The sequence below is a fragment of the Zootoca vivipara genome, chromosome 10, assembly GCF_965207765.1.
Source record: "Zootoca vivipara chromosome 10, rZooViv2.hap1.1, whole genome shotgun sequence".
In the NCBI taxonomy this organism is placed as follows: domain Eukaryota; kingdom Metazoa; phylum Chordata; class Lepidosauria; order Squamata; family Lacertidae; genus Zootoca; species Zootoca vivipara.
Genome location: NC_142593.1, coordinates 15941010 through 15955762, shown reverse-complemented (window position 1 = coordinate 15955762; position 14753 = coordinate 15941010). Strand labels below are relative to the sequence as shown.

The 14753-nt window shown below is 38.4% G+C and overlaps 1 protein-coding gene across 9 annotated transcripts in view; it reads left to right on the top strand.

Annotated features, from left to right (window-relative positions):
- CSNK1G3 (casein kinase 1 gamma 3) overlaps window positions 1-14753 on the top strand; it is a 51472-nt gene that overhangs the window by 15825 nt on the left and 20894 nt on the right. For all 9 annotated transcript variants that reach the window (XM_035099624.3, XM_035099623.3, XM_088652710.1 and 6 more), the window contains 7 exons: window positions 299-339; window positions 2496-2565; window positions 8257-8405; window positions 10027-10261; window positions 12228-12313; window positions 12407-12491; window positions 13322-13470. In XM_035099624.3, the coding sequence (XP_034955515.1) occupies window positions 299-339; window positions 2496-2565; window positions 8257-8405; window positions 10027-10261; window positions 12228-12313; window positions 12407-12491; window positions 13322-13470 (815 nt within the window). The remainder of the gene's footprint in view (window positions 1-298; window positions 340-2495; window positions 2566-8256; window positions 8406-10026; window positions 10262-12227; window positions 12314-12406; window positions 12492-13321; window positions 13471-14753) is intronic.

Genomic DNA, 14753 nt, shown 5'->3' with positions numbered 1-14753 from the left:
ATACTTCTTAAAGTAACAATTTTCAATGCTGAAAGATAAACAAATAGATAAAGGAACAAGGGTGTGTCTGAAGCTGCTGCAAATTTGTTTTCCTTAACTAGCTTTATTGTATTTAATACCCAGTATAGCTTGAAATTATAAAATGTTGATTTTTAATGGTCAATAAGAGTTTGACACTTCATATTGAAGCAAACGGGCAAGTTTCATCAACTTTTTATTTAAATGTAGATGTTTTGCCATGTATATATATATATTGCAGAGGTATGAAATCTGACATTCTTGTTTCTTATCTTTCAAGGAAAAAATTTGTATACAAATGAATATGTGGCAATTAAGCTGGTAAGTTGACATTTATTAATAATTACCATAACTACTTTTCACCAAAGCTTTTTGCTAATATGTATAGTTTAATATTTTCAAGCTACTTGTTTCTACTCAGATGACTGGCTCAGCACTCCAATGGGCCCAGCATTTTTCCAAGCAATTTTTGGCAACATGGAACACCAGCACATGCTCATTTCCTCTGCCACAGCCCCACAGAAAATGGCAATTTAACGTCCTGGTGATAAATACTAAAAAAGAAACTTCTTGCTATTACAAAGCTCATACCTAAACAGATTATCTGGGTAGTTTCTCCCTGTGCTTTGAAAAACATGTGCAACCTTTTAAAATGTGTAATGTTTTACAGTATTATGTTTTTAGATACACTGGAAGCCACCCACAGTGGCTGGTAGGGTATAAATATAATAATAATAATTTCTCATTCACTATCATAGCATTGTAGTCTATAAATCTTTAATGGTGAATAAATTACAGAATAATCCCATCCCCCCCCTTTGAGGCTATCCTATTCACCATTATTTGGGAGTAGGCCCTATTGAACTCAATGATACTGACTTGTGAGCATAGGACTGCGTTGTAAGTGGGATTATTAGCAACTGATAATGCTTTTGAGGAAATATCACATTGCATCTCTCATTAGAAAGTGAACCCTTAGCATAATTTCTATGGTTGTATTAGTTACGAGAAAAATCCATAGTTTTTTCCTGCTAATTAAGGTTTCCATTGGGGGGGGGCATTTTGAAATTGCATCCTATTGAAACTATTGTTGTTTCTGACTCCCACCCACCCACCAAACCGCTGCTGGAATTCCAGCCTCCACACTGTTGTGCTAAATACTTTTAAGTAATGCTATGCTTCCTGCATTGCTATAAAACCAGAAACAAACACTTTTTTCCCATTAGGAGAAAAATGCTTCACTGTGCCAGTTGAACAATGGTGAGATTACTATATTTAGGGGTCAAGTTACTAGTCAACAAATCTTTTTGCCTGTGAATATTATGGGGGCAATTCTCCTTTTCCCATTAACATTAGTATAATCAAGTAGAAAACACAAAAATACTGGATCTGAGCAAGAAATTATTTTCTTTCAAGTTCGCTGTCAGGAAGATTTTTGTTAAAGCCTACTTTTTTAAGATTATGAGGCAAGCCTCTGGAGGAGATAGAAAGTTGACAATATGGCCTATGCTTCTGATGACCGTTTCTAGTCAATCTTGTGATTGGGTCAAGAGTGTCAGCATTTCATTGAAGATCTGTGTTCTGCCCCCTTGTAGTATTGGTCCATATTTTCTAAGCTTTCCGGTTGCCTATGATTTGCTCCTGTTAAATACTTTATTTAGAGTTACTGTTCTTTATATTCCATATCTAATGCCTTAAGTTTTGGACACACACATATTTGGGTACTGCAGACCCCCCCCCCCAAATTGTTAATAACCAAAGGGAAAGCACAAACACTTTGATTTGTCCCAATCTCCCTTGGCATTAGATGTGATAAAAATCTGGGGAGTTTGGCTGTGAAAGGAAATAATCTCTGTGTCTCCCTCTTCTTCCACCCTTTTACTGAAGTGGTGTCTGGTGAAAAGGTGGACTAGAAGAAAAGGGGAGGGGAGTGGTTCTCCCTGTTTCAGAGGATCAAGGAAGAGAAAATAAATACTGTCTTCATTGACCTTACGCAAGATTTTTATGTTGGGGGGCACTCAAAACAGTTGCTTGCCTTGGAAGAGGATCACTTGGGGAAGTTACTATTGCAGTAGATGGGAAGGTGCATTTTTGTGCCCATGTTTTTCCTGGCTGCTAGTGGCTTGTGTTCCTTTGAAACTGAGATTTCTACTCCTATAATTGCTAAATTGACAGCACCTCCAGACATTGCATACTGTATATTTTAATTCTGCCTTTTGAGTCCAATGTTTCTTCCTAATCCTAAAGAAACAGTTTTGAAATGACAGTTCTATATGCAGTATGGAGTACAAATTAAATGAGGTGTAAATATTGTATTGTCAGTCTTGCACTGTGATAAACTGATTTAAGAAAGTAAATATTGTCAAAGTCTCTCTTGGAGGAAAGGAAATTGGAAAGTTATTTCTTCAGATAGCAGTCGCATTAACATGTTGAGTTGAGAACTTGACTTTTAAATTCCAAAATCTTGGTCTCTTCAGGAGCCAATGAAGTCAAGAGCACCACAGCTGCACTTGGAATACAGATTCTACAAGCAGTTAGGATCTGGTGGTAAGTATAATTTAGCAAGTTGTAGCATAATGTTAAATACTACAATAATGAGGTTATAGATTGCTTAATAAAAGTCCCACAATTTGGTATATAAATATTTGTGCATTTTGTCACACATAAGTATATTTAATGTCCTTGGTTTATATTAATAGTCACAGGTACAATTTTGGTTTATATTAATAGTCACAGGTACAATTAATAGTCACAGGTACAATTAATAGTCACAGATGACAATTTTCTGTTGAAATCGCTCAGATTTCTTTTACTCTAGCTAGTGTTCAGCATTTGTGTTTACCCTGTGGAAATATATTTTTCAGAGTGCCAGTGAAAGTTAGGTACCTCCATCCTTACAAGGCTGCTTTGGAGAAAGTGTTGCTGAGATTTAATTTCATATTGCAATATATATCATTTATTTTCACCTTATGTGAGTAGTATAAAATGTAGCTCAAAAGACCAAAGTGCAATATTTTGGAGAGGCACCTGTGTTCAGCATGCTTCTGTTGTTGTCCATGACCAGAACTGGGTGCAAACCTTACTGGCTGTCTTCCAAGCGTGTATTTTATACCTATCATTATGGAAAAGTCATAGGACAAGGTGCTACACAGTAGCTTATAATAAATTTAGACAGTACTTCTCTTTGGATAACTTCTACCCTGCGTACCATAAGAAAATGCAACCCCCCCCCCCGTAGAAATGACAGGAACCAAGAAGCCAGAAATGTAGGGAATAGAAAGTGTTTGCCTCATACATTTGTCGAGTCTGAAGTTCTTAAAAATCCACCTGGAATCCACTGAAATAAAGATGTCAAAACTAGTGTTCTGGAAGCAGTAGGAATTGGTTGTTCACTCATTTCTATTTAGTTATGTCTCACCAAATCTCTTGTCACTTCTTTCAGTACTGCTTAGTCCTCATTGTCTTTAATAATAGTGGTAACCCCTGAAGTAGTAGGTTTGATTATATTGAAATTATATTGCAAATCCAATATGCTGCTATAATTTATGTAAGAAATAGTATGCCGAAGAGCATTCTTAGAGGTTTTGCATCAATTCCATGTTCTGCTTGCTGATGTTGCATGTTCTCCAAAACCCAAGATGACCAACATATATCATAGCATGTATGAAAATGAAGTTTCCAGTCCCAGATTGCAGTAGATGAATGCCTGGCTTGCCAATCATATAAAACTGGAGTTAAAATAAAATGTGGTTTAACAAGAGCAAGCAGAATGCTGGTATACTATCCTGAAATAGTATACCTTCTCTCTCCACTCCTGCCGTGCTAGATAAGAAACAAGTCATAGCTTGACTTGTTGTTTTGGCAGAACCTGGTTTCATGGTTTATTCACATGCTCTTTACTCATGGTTTCAGGGTGGCTAACACTAAATATAAAACAACTGATTAAAATACAACTTAAGAACAAGATTAAATACATTAAAATTAAAATGCAGCCTCATATGGAAGGGAAAGGAAAATGGGGGAGGGGATCAGGCCAAATGCCAGGTGGAACAACTCTGTCTTACAGGCCCTGTGGAAAGAAATCAGGTCCCGCAGGGCCCTGGTCTCAGGAGACAGAGCGTTCCACTAGGTCGGAGCCAGTGTTGAGAAGGCCCTGGTTCTAGTTGAGGCTAATCTGATTTCCTTCGGGCCCGGGACCTCTAAGGTGTTACTATTTATGGGCCTTAAGGTCCTCTGCGGGGCATACTGGGAGAGACGGTCCCTAGGACGAGGGTCCTAGGCCGTAAAGGGCTTTAAAGGTCAAAACCAGCACCTTAAATCTGACCCTGTACTCCACCGGGAGCCAGTGCAGCTGGAAAAGCACTGGATGAATATGCTCTCATGGCAGGGACTCCGTGAGGAGCCTCGCTGCAGCATTCTGCATCTGCTGGAGTTTCTGGGACAGCTTCAAGGGCAGCCCTGTGTAGAGCGAATTACAGTAGTCAAGCCTGGAGGTGACCATCGCATGGATCACTGTGGCCAGGTCGGGGTGGGAAAGGTAAGGGACCAACTGCTTGATGCGGTGAAGGTGAAAAAATGTTGCCTCATGGCTTGGATTTATGGCCTACTTGAAATGAGGCTGCACTTTAAATTTTAATACTGTATTTTAATCTGTATTTTAACTAATTGTTTTTATGTTTTATTGTGGTTCTGTTGGTGTCAGCCACTTATGGCCTACTTGAAATGAGGCTGCACTTTAAATTTTAATACTGTATTTTAATCTGTATTTTAATTAATTGTTTTTATGTTTTATTGTGGTTCTGTTGGTGTCAGCCGCCCTGAGCCCGGTTTTTGACTGGGGAGGGCGGGGTATAAATAAAAATTTATTATTATTATTATTATTATGAGAACCAGACTAATGAAACTTAGGTTGCTAATATTTTTAATCTAGAACAAGAACTGAGCTTAGCGTACGTACATGACAAAACCATTTATGATTATATCTTCTATACTGCTATTACAAAAGAAGATGTCTATTAAACCTGGTTACATTCATGTCAGAGTTTTAGTTGAGATTGTAGGAGAATTGTTGGCCGCCTAAATTTGAACCACAGCAGTGAAGCATCAGAGGACATTGTTGTATTTTCTACTGTATTTTGATGATGTTTAGTTCATAGTTCTGTGAACAAGAAACTAGATGTTAACTTTGACAACAAAACAGCTTAATATGATGAAGTACTTTATATATATTATTCAGTAGAAATGTTTTGCATGTTGGTCATTAGCAGCATCCTCTATCTGTATGTATCAGGTAGATAGATTTCAGACACTTTCCTAAACTACCTGGTGTTACTGAGGGGGTCTGTTCTACAAGTCTAGCCCCCATAAAGTCAGCTATTGGTTTCAACAAGAAGTTTTTTTTCAGCCTAAAACCTGCTGGTGGGGGTGGCACAAAGAGTGGGTGTTGTGGGCTGGAAGGGGAGGATCCATGGGCTGCATCCAGCCCACTAGTTCCCCAACTTTATTGTGTTGGGATGAAAGGAGCATAGTGATACTGGTGCATGATGGGTAGCTACATTTGAGGATTCAACTATAACATCAAAAATATCCAGTGTAGGGCATGTGACTGAAACTGTCTTCAGCTACTAGATCTATAGAATTAGATTTGAAAGGGTTCTCGGAGGTTATCTAGTATAGTACCCTGTTCAATGCAAGGTCTGCAATGCAGCATACAACTACAGCCATTTAGCTGTGTGGCCATTTAGCCTCTGCTTAAATACCTCCAGTGAAGAAGTGTTTTTGTTTGTTTTATGTACCTGGTATCTGATCTTATCAAGATCTGTTTCTTGATGTCATTAGGTTTTGGCCAGCATCAGTAACAAGTACAGTGTTGGATTCTCATGAGCAAATGTGACTTGGCTCCCAGCTGCCTGCCTTAATGCATGGGGAAACTCACCTGATTTGGAAGGGATTTTCTGCCAACAGGGCCTGCCTTTCTGTGAAGTGTCCTGTGTCTGCAGAAGACATTGCTGCTGCTTGCTGACTAATGGAGCATTGTTAAGCCAGCACACACTTTCCACCTATTGCAAGATAGATGAAAATGCCCCATATGACAATAGGTTTAGGCTTGTTCTTGATTTTTCAGTTCTGCTTGATGTAGAAGTTTGTATATGTTCTGTAGCTATCTGGGGAAAGGTTGAATGGGAAAAGCAGGCAACCTCTGGTATCTCTGCACAAGCTGTTTCCATTACTGTGCTTCAGTATTTTCTCTCAATACTGACAGAGGGATCAGAGAGAAAGGAAGGGGAGGGATAGCGTGCCGACGCAGCAAGAGACCCTATTAGCAAAAGCACGCCTCTAGTTAAGTACAATTTCAGGTTAAGAACGGACCTCCGGAACGAATTAAGTTCGTAACTAGAGGTACCACTGTATACCATAGCTGCCAAGTTATCCCTTTTTTTAAGGGATTTTCCCTTATGCTGAATAGGCTTCCTCGCGAGAAAAGTGAAAATTTGGCAGCTATGCTGTATACCACTCCCACTGATTCCCTCCCCCCCAAAGGCACTGCCTACTTTTGATTATGGCACTTGATTGTTTTCCATGGGTCACAGGCTCTTCACAGAAAACATGTTCTCCGAAACATGCTTTGAATAAAACACACCACAAATCATTTGTAGCTTTTTCTTTGCCCAATGAAAACTGGTATACTAGGTTAATGAGCATTAGGAAGCACTATAGCTTTGTATATCTGCTGTTGGAAAATATAGTTTATTTGGGGTCTTACAGCATTTTTTATATAAACACAGGCATACAGCTTTTAGTCCAGATTTTGAACCACTATTGATAGTAATAACAGATAGATGATGATGATGATGATGATGATGATAGTAAGAGATGCCCAGGCATATCTTGTTGATGTACCCCTGAGAATGAACAATACAGTGGTACTTCGGTTTATGAACACAATTGGTTCCGGAAGTCTGTTCATAAACTGAAGTGTTCATAAACTGAAGCGAACTTTCCCATTGAAAGTAATGGAAAGTAGATTAATCCGTTCCAGACGGGTCCACGGAATACGCAACCGGAAGCGTACTTAACCCGAAGCATGGGTGTAATTGGTTCCGGAAGTCTGTTCATAAACTGAAGCGTTCATAAACTGAAGCGGACTTTCCCATTGAAAGTAATGGAAAGTGAATTAATCCGTTCCAGATGGGTCTGCGGCGTTTGTAAACCGAAAATTCGTAAACCGAGGTGTTCATAAACCGAGTTAGAATAATCTGCCTATATCCATATGGTGATAGCCAACTTAGATTCATTTATTTCAGTGGGTCTGCTCTGAGGATTACCTAAGGCTGTAACTGCAACACCATTTACTTCCACACAAGTGCCATTGAATTCAGTTGAACTTATTTCTGAGTAGACACAGTTAGCTGCATAACAGTGCAGGCCTATCACCAATACACTATTTCATGCTCTTCTAGATAATGTTTCATAAAATTGCCACTGGGATCGTTTACTTTTCAGAGTCGCTGGCCCAAACCAGATAAATGTTTTAGGTCTGAACTACACGTTCTGAAAGAGCAATGTATTATTAGATTCAGGGTAGCTTGATTGATCTCATGCACTGTGAAGTGCTTATTCTTGAGCTCCATAGATACAGTTTGTGGGATTTAGAAATCTGCAGAACCTTGGTTCTGTTGTAGCAAACAGAAGACGATGGACAATGTTCAGTATAAACATGGGCAAAATGCTGGAAATTCTAGCATCTTCTGGTAAAAATACTAAAATTCATTGGTTGTAACTTTATATTTTATCTTGATGGCAGTGGTGCACGACAACCGTGAAGTAGACAATGTGCTAGACTTTGCAAGATACCGTAAGATTGGGCTTCATAAAGTTCATTGTGTACCTTGTGTGTGGATGTTTATCTTGTAATTAAGTTATTGTGCACAATTACTGGCAACCTGTCATAGCAAATAATTAAATACCAACATTTAAGTCTACACATTCCTAGGATTACAAAACCAAGTATTTCAGTATAGTATTTCAAGTACAGCCCAGACTACAATGAAAAGGGAGAACTTAAGAATTATTTAGTGAATCAAATATTTCCTGAAACAGGAAACTTAATAGTGATAAGTAGCTTAAAGTCTGTGGAAATTTTTGTGTAAGATAGCCTTAATTATTCTCCAGTTGAAATGTGAGATGGTTCTTAGGACAAAAGTGTGTTGAAATGACTGTTACATTTCATTTTCCCAGATGGAATACCTCAGGTTTACTATTTTGGCCCTTGTGGCAAGTATAATGCTATGGTGCTGGAACTACTGGGACCTAGTTTGGAAGATTTATTTGACTTGTGTGATAGGACTTTTTCTCTAAAAACTGTTCTTATGATAGCCATACAGTTGGTGAGTATACTTCTATTTTCTTTTTAAAATAATCATTCAGTCAGTATTAGCTGGATATTCTTTGAGCAAATGCAGAAAGAATGTGTCACCTGGTTGCTTAAAACTTATTATGGTTGTTTTCCACTGTATTTCTCTGTGAAAGTAGTGTTCGATGTCATGAAGACAAAGGGTTGGCTATGGAGGTCCTATGAGCAGAGTTCTAGTCACTGAAGGGAGGGCAAATGATTCACATAGATTCCACTAAAAACCTGCTTCAAAGAGTTGGAATAACCTCTGGAACATTGTGGAAGACAGCTGGAGGGGGGAGGGGGAATCAGCAAATATTGCCTCCCATCCCCCTTTTACTAGAGACGACCTCTGCTTTTCACTAATTGCCCTTTTGTTTGTAGAGGGGCTACTCTGGATCCAAGCCACATCTTTATACTTAACTAAACACATTAATAAACAAACCATTACCTTTAGATCTAACATGAAATATAATTGAGGATGCTGTATGCTCAGTGATGAAAACCATTTGAACGTAGAAAATCTGAACTTTGTGAATTGTATTGCTCTGTCTCTGTTATTCATGGAAAGGACCAAACAGCAATGCAACTCCCCCCCCCCCCCCGGGCAAACTCTTCTTCCACAGGAGTCCTCTCTTGGACCTTACCCTGTCTGGGTTTCTGAAATGTCACTTAGTCCACTTAGTCTTCATATTTCAGGCTCATTTTAATTGTTGTACTACCTAGAAACTGATTTTCAGCATACTACATTCAGTACCTGTTTCTGCACTATGTAATTCAAGTGCAGATTTTCATAATCTTTTGAGGTCTGTCCATTCAGCACCCATTTAATTTACAAGGCAGTGCTGGGGTTTTATTAAAGAGGTTTGAATTATTATCACAAATCCATTTTCTTCACAATAAATTTTGCAGCCTTTCCCTAAAAACCAAGTTTCTTTTTTCTGAGAAGTGTTATACACTGTCATCTTGGCCAGTTTTTCCTTAGGTGCATTAAAGTTTAAAAGTGGTTGCCTAATAATCTTAATGGACAGACTGCAAGCACTACTTAGTTTAACAAAGAGTAATTGAAACACACACACTGACTCAGCACTAAAAAGCAAACGTGTGTACTCCTGCAGAAGCGAACATTGTTGCTTTGCTTCTCAGGTGTTTTGCTGCTGTGTTGTAGTTTGGCTTAACGTGTTATCAGAACATTGACTCGTGGTTTAGGTCTCCCTAGGCAAACCATCAATCATAGATCATGGGGCAAAGTTTTGTTACAGTTTGTAGCTTGTCTGGAGAGAGCCTGGGTGCAGATGATGTGTAAACCAAACCATGGCTTAAGTTCAGTGTAGAGCAGCAGCAAAATGACTGGGAAGCAGCAAAGAGGCTTGGGAGTCCATGTGTTTTATTGTTCGTGCTAGGCCATTTAGCTGCTCACTAGTCATAAAAGAGTGCCTGCTGTTGCAACCTCAACCAAAGCTAGAAGTTTCAGTGAAAGAAGAGCTTCCATTTTTATTTTGACCCATGAAGAAACATGTTCTTTCAAGACAGAAAAGATACAGCAATTTTTGTTTTTATTTGTTCTGTTACTATAGTTGTGGTAAAAACAAACTTTCTTTCATTCTGTTTAATAGATTTCTCGAATGGAATATGTTCATTCAAAGAACTTAATATACAGAGATGTAAAACCTGAAAACTTCTTAATAGGACGACCAGGAAACAAAACTCAACAAATTATTCATATTATAGATTTTGGTTTGGCAAAAGAATATATAGATCCAGAGACAAAGAAGCACATACCATACCGAGAACACAAAAGCCTTACAGGAACTGCTAGATACATGAGTATAAATACACATTTAGGAAAAGGTATGTATTTATTTTTAGAACACAAACTTAGCCAATTCACTAGAATTCTGACCATATCTGTGCATATTAATCACTTTTGCAAATGACTTGTTTTTGTAGCTCAGATAGGCTTTGTTGTTTTATCGAAGGGTACTTGTGTGCATGTTGAGCATAAAAATACTTGCTTTTGTATTTAAGTAGTGGACTTGAGCAGCTCTCGTATGAGGAAATGTTACAATGTATGGGGCTTTTCACTTGAAATAAAAGATAAGTAAGGTGGACTTAACTGTCCAGAGGTGCTTTACCTTTACCTATAGAAATGTGTAAAATTGAGTAGAGAAATAGAGATATTATTTTTCTTTCTTGCATCATATTAGAAACCAGAGTCAGCCAATGAACTTGCATGGTGGAAGATTCAAAAGAGGCAAAAAAAGTAATTCTTCACACAGTGCATATTGTTAAACTACGGAATTCACTGACATAAAATGCAGTGATAGCCACCTATTTGGATGGCTTTTAAAGGGGATTGATGGAGCACATAGATGGGCTATAGATGGCTGCTAGTCCAGTATGCCTCTAAATACTAGTTGCTGTGGAACACTAGTGAGTGCGTTGTGCTCGTTTCTTGCTTGTGGGCTCTCCATTGGCATCTGGTTGGCCACTGTGAGAACAGATACTACATGGTCCTTTGGACCATACCTCCATACCATCTGTACCTTTTCATTTTGAGTTATCTCTTTACTTCTTTCCCATTCCAACCATGATGGCTGTGATTCATCATACAACCCAATGCTAATAGCAACTGTTTTGTAACTTTGTGTCCAAGGTAGCTCACGCTACAAAATTCAAAACAGATAAATATAACAATAGAAATGAAACAATAAAAATAAACAAACCACTATCAATGCTACATAAAAAGAAGCAGCAGTAAAGACCCAGTTAAGTAAAAGCCCCGGATAATTAGTGTGTCCAAGAATATAAACTTGTGTGCCTCATAGAGCCTTGTGGAATGAGTTCCAAAAATGAAAGGCTACCACAGAAAAGTGTCTTATCCACTCTTTGCAATTGCCTAAACTGAGGGCAGGGACACCTATAGCAGGACCTTGGAAGAGTTCAAGTGAACAGGCAGCCTCTCATATGGTTAAATGTGTTTTAAAGGTTGTGTTCTGGAGGACGTGGCTTGCTATTTATTCTTTTGCAGAAAGAGAATAAACCTCCCGGATCAAAACAACTCAAAAGTGTTTTGAGAACTGCAGATGGTGCTTTCTCTTTGACTTGCTCTAGAATTTGTATAAGATTAGAATCATGGCAGTTTCACAAGTGCTTTCAGAAGCCAATGTATGAAATTCTCTGCTTTTTCAGAAGGGAGAACAGCGTGTTTTAGGCACCTTTCATAATACAGCATAAAACTGGGGGGAACTTAAAAGTGGTGCTCATAGCTATTATTCTCCCCCCCCCCACTCCCCGGTCCTGAAAGGGTGCTGTGAGAAGTTTTGCATGCAGCCTTTGGAAACTCTCCACACTTCCCTAAAAGAAAAAAAGGTGGCGGGTGCAGGGGAAGAGAAGCACGTGTTTCTGAAATCAATAGGCAGAGTTCATTTTTTGCATTCAAGAATATGGAGAGCTGGAATAGTGTGTCTTGGTTTTCTAGAACACAACTCTTGCAGGTTTAAGCCTCCAACATCTTGTTGCTATAACATGGCAAAAACACAGTCCATTTTCAAAGGAGCTCTTTTTTTACTTAAATATATAATTTAATTAGAGGAGTAGCAGTTAAATTTATACTCCATATTTCCACACTTTTAAAGGCTTGATAAGTAAAGAATAATTTGTTATCTTACCAAGATTTTTTAAACCTAAAATTATACTTGAGAAAAAGCTGTAGAACATAGCAAATATATTTTTGTAGCTGTGCATCTTGTATAATTCCTTTCTTATGAATAAGTTCAGAACTTGGAGTCTTAACATTTTAACTTTACTTTTCCAGAGCAAAGTAGAAGAGATGATTTGGAAGCTTTAGGTCATATGTTCATGTATTTTTTAAGAGGCAGTCTTCCATGGCAAGGCTTAAAGGTAGTGTGCCAATTATTTGAATTTTGTTTGCTCAAGTATTGTCATAATTTCATAAAATATTTCTGAAGCAACTCAATATCTTTTCAAATTTAGGCAGATACACTGAAAGAACGGTATCAGAAAATTGGAGACACAAAGCGAGCAACCCCCATAGAAGTACTGTGTGAGAACTTTCCAGGTAATCATTGCTTCTGTAAAAGAACTGTCTGTATAGAGATGACACTGCCAAATTTAAGTTGCTCACTAAATTAAGTTGCTACATCATGCTCATATTTGTGATGTCCGTCGTGCATATTTTCTCTTGCCTCGTACCTTTACCATTTTGGTTTAATTAATGTTTAGCATATTGGTGAGGAAACAGGTTTCAGTGTTTGTTGTGCTTCCCCACATTTTTCATTTGCCTACTATGTAAGAGGAACTGTTGTTTCTAATAGATTTTATGAAGCTGACCATGGAATTGGTGGCTGGTAGACATGTAGTGAATTCATGAGGGAGATGTCAGAAATCAACTATGTAGCTGCCAAAAGGGCTTTCATCGCTAAGAGTCCAATATCCCATATTGAGAACGATCTCACAATTGGCAAAATATTTGGCTATGGAACATCTTACAAAACTTGTGGTGTCTCCAAAGCTGATAACCTTAATAAGCATCTGATAGGGTATTTTGGGAATGCACCTCCCTGAAAAGTTAATACCAGCCCTTTGAAGTGTGCCTGGAAACAGACTGAAAGGTAGTGAAAATGACAAGGAACAATATGATCACATATTCCTGTCTTGGTCAACAGTCTTGTTGACTTACTTGGGACAAGCTGAGGTTTCTGGGCCATTTTCAAAGGCGCTTCCCACATATAGTGCATTGTGTTTGGTTAAGTCAATTGCCAAAACTTAGTCCCCTTTTCTGCACTAAATTCCAGTTTGTAAAAATACTTAAGGATTAGAGTAGTTGGTAATTAGAGTAGCAGTTCTCTGTTTTTACTGATATTTAAAATTATTTGTTTATTCATGTAGAGGAAATGGCTACATATCTTCGTTACGTGAGAAGACTAGATTTTTTTGAAAAACCAGACTATGACTACTTAAGAAAGCTCTTTACAGACTTGTTTGATCGGAAGGGCTATATGTTTGATTATGAATATGACTGGATTGGTAAACAGCTGGTAAGTGTACAATTTAACAAGTACTCTTCTAATGTCCCTGAAACAGAATATCTGCTAGCATATAATATACTTTTCTGCAATATAGCAAATACATAGATACTATAGAAGAGACTCCATTGTATCCTCTATTACCTTAATTTGTTTTCCTGAAGCCGTAGGCAGATATTTCATAGGACCTTTCTCTCTTTGAAAAGAATACTTGGGTTATATTTGTCTTGCCTTTTGAGTGTGTAGAGGACACTGTTTACTCTGTAAGCAGGACTTTAGCAGTAGGAACTACAAAAGCTATATCCTGTTTCACATTCCTTTGTATATATCTACCACTCTGTTATGTTTGGTTGGCCTAATCAAAGGAGCCTAATGAGGTCTTGTTTACAGAAACTAGCACTGAAATCAATGTTCTTTAAGTTTGACAATATGGTGGCCTATAAAACATGTATGTTTAATCATATCAGGGCAACTTGTGTGTTCTCATAAGCCACAGTGTTCACAATACAGTGGTACCTCTAGTTACAAACGCCTCAGGTTACAAACACTTAAGGTTACAAACTCCGCTAACCTGGAAGAGTTACCTCTAGTTGAGAACTTTGCCCCAGGATGAGAACGGAAATCCGTGTGCTGGTGGCGCAGCGGCAGCAAGAGGCCCCATTAGCAAAAGCATGCCTCTAGTTAACAACTGTTTCAGGTTAAGAACGAATTAAGTTCGTAACTAGAGGTACCACTGTATATTAAATCCACAAAATTCAGATAGGGTTAAATGGCAAGTGTAACTTCCTAGTTGTTAGATGCCTCTTACTACACTTGCTACATTTACTGATGTAGGACATTAACTGAAGCACAACTATCAAGATAGCCTGCATTTAGCCTTCCAGTAAAATGTTGTGTTTTACTTCCTGGTAATAAGTTTAAACTGTGTAATGGAAGTGTACTTCTGATGTTTTGAAAACCTGCTCTAGTTGGACTGCCCCCCTTCTCCCACTCCTTGCCATCTTCCATTAATTGCCCTGTAGGAACGATTCCAGAAAAAAAGAAAAAGACACCAGGAGCTTTTCTGTTGCAGTTGGACTGTCTGTTTCCCCCCACTTCTCAGCTGCCCCATGGGGTAGAACCTGGAGAGATGCTGAGATTGCTTATTGTGCCCCCCTCTTCTCCAAGTGTGCATTTCTGTTGGCTTGGAAGGATATGTGTCCTGAAAGTGTAAAAAAGGATACTTTAACCTCAAGTTAGTCTTGCAGGTGGGTCCACAAAGTAACTAGCCTTCTTACTCACATATATCAATGTCA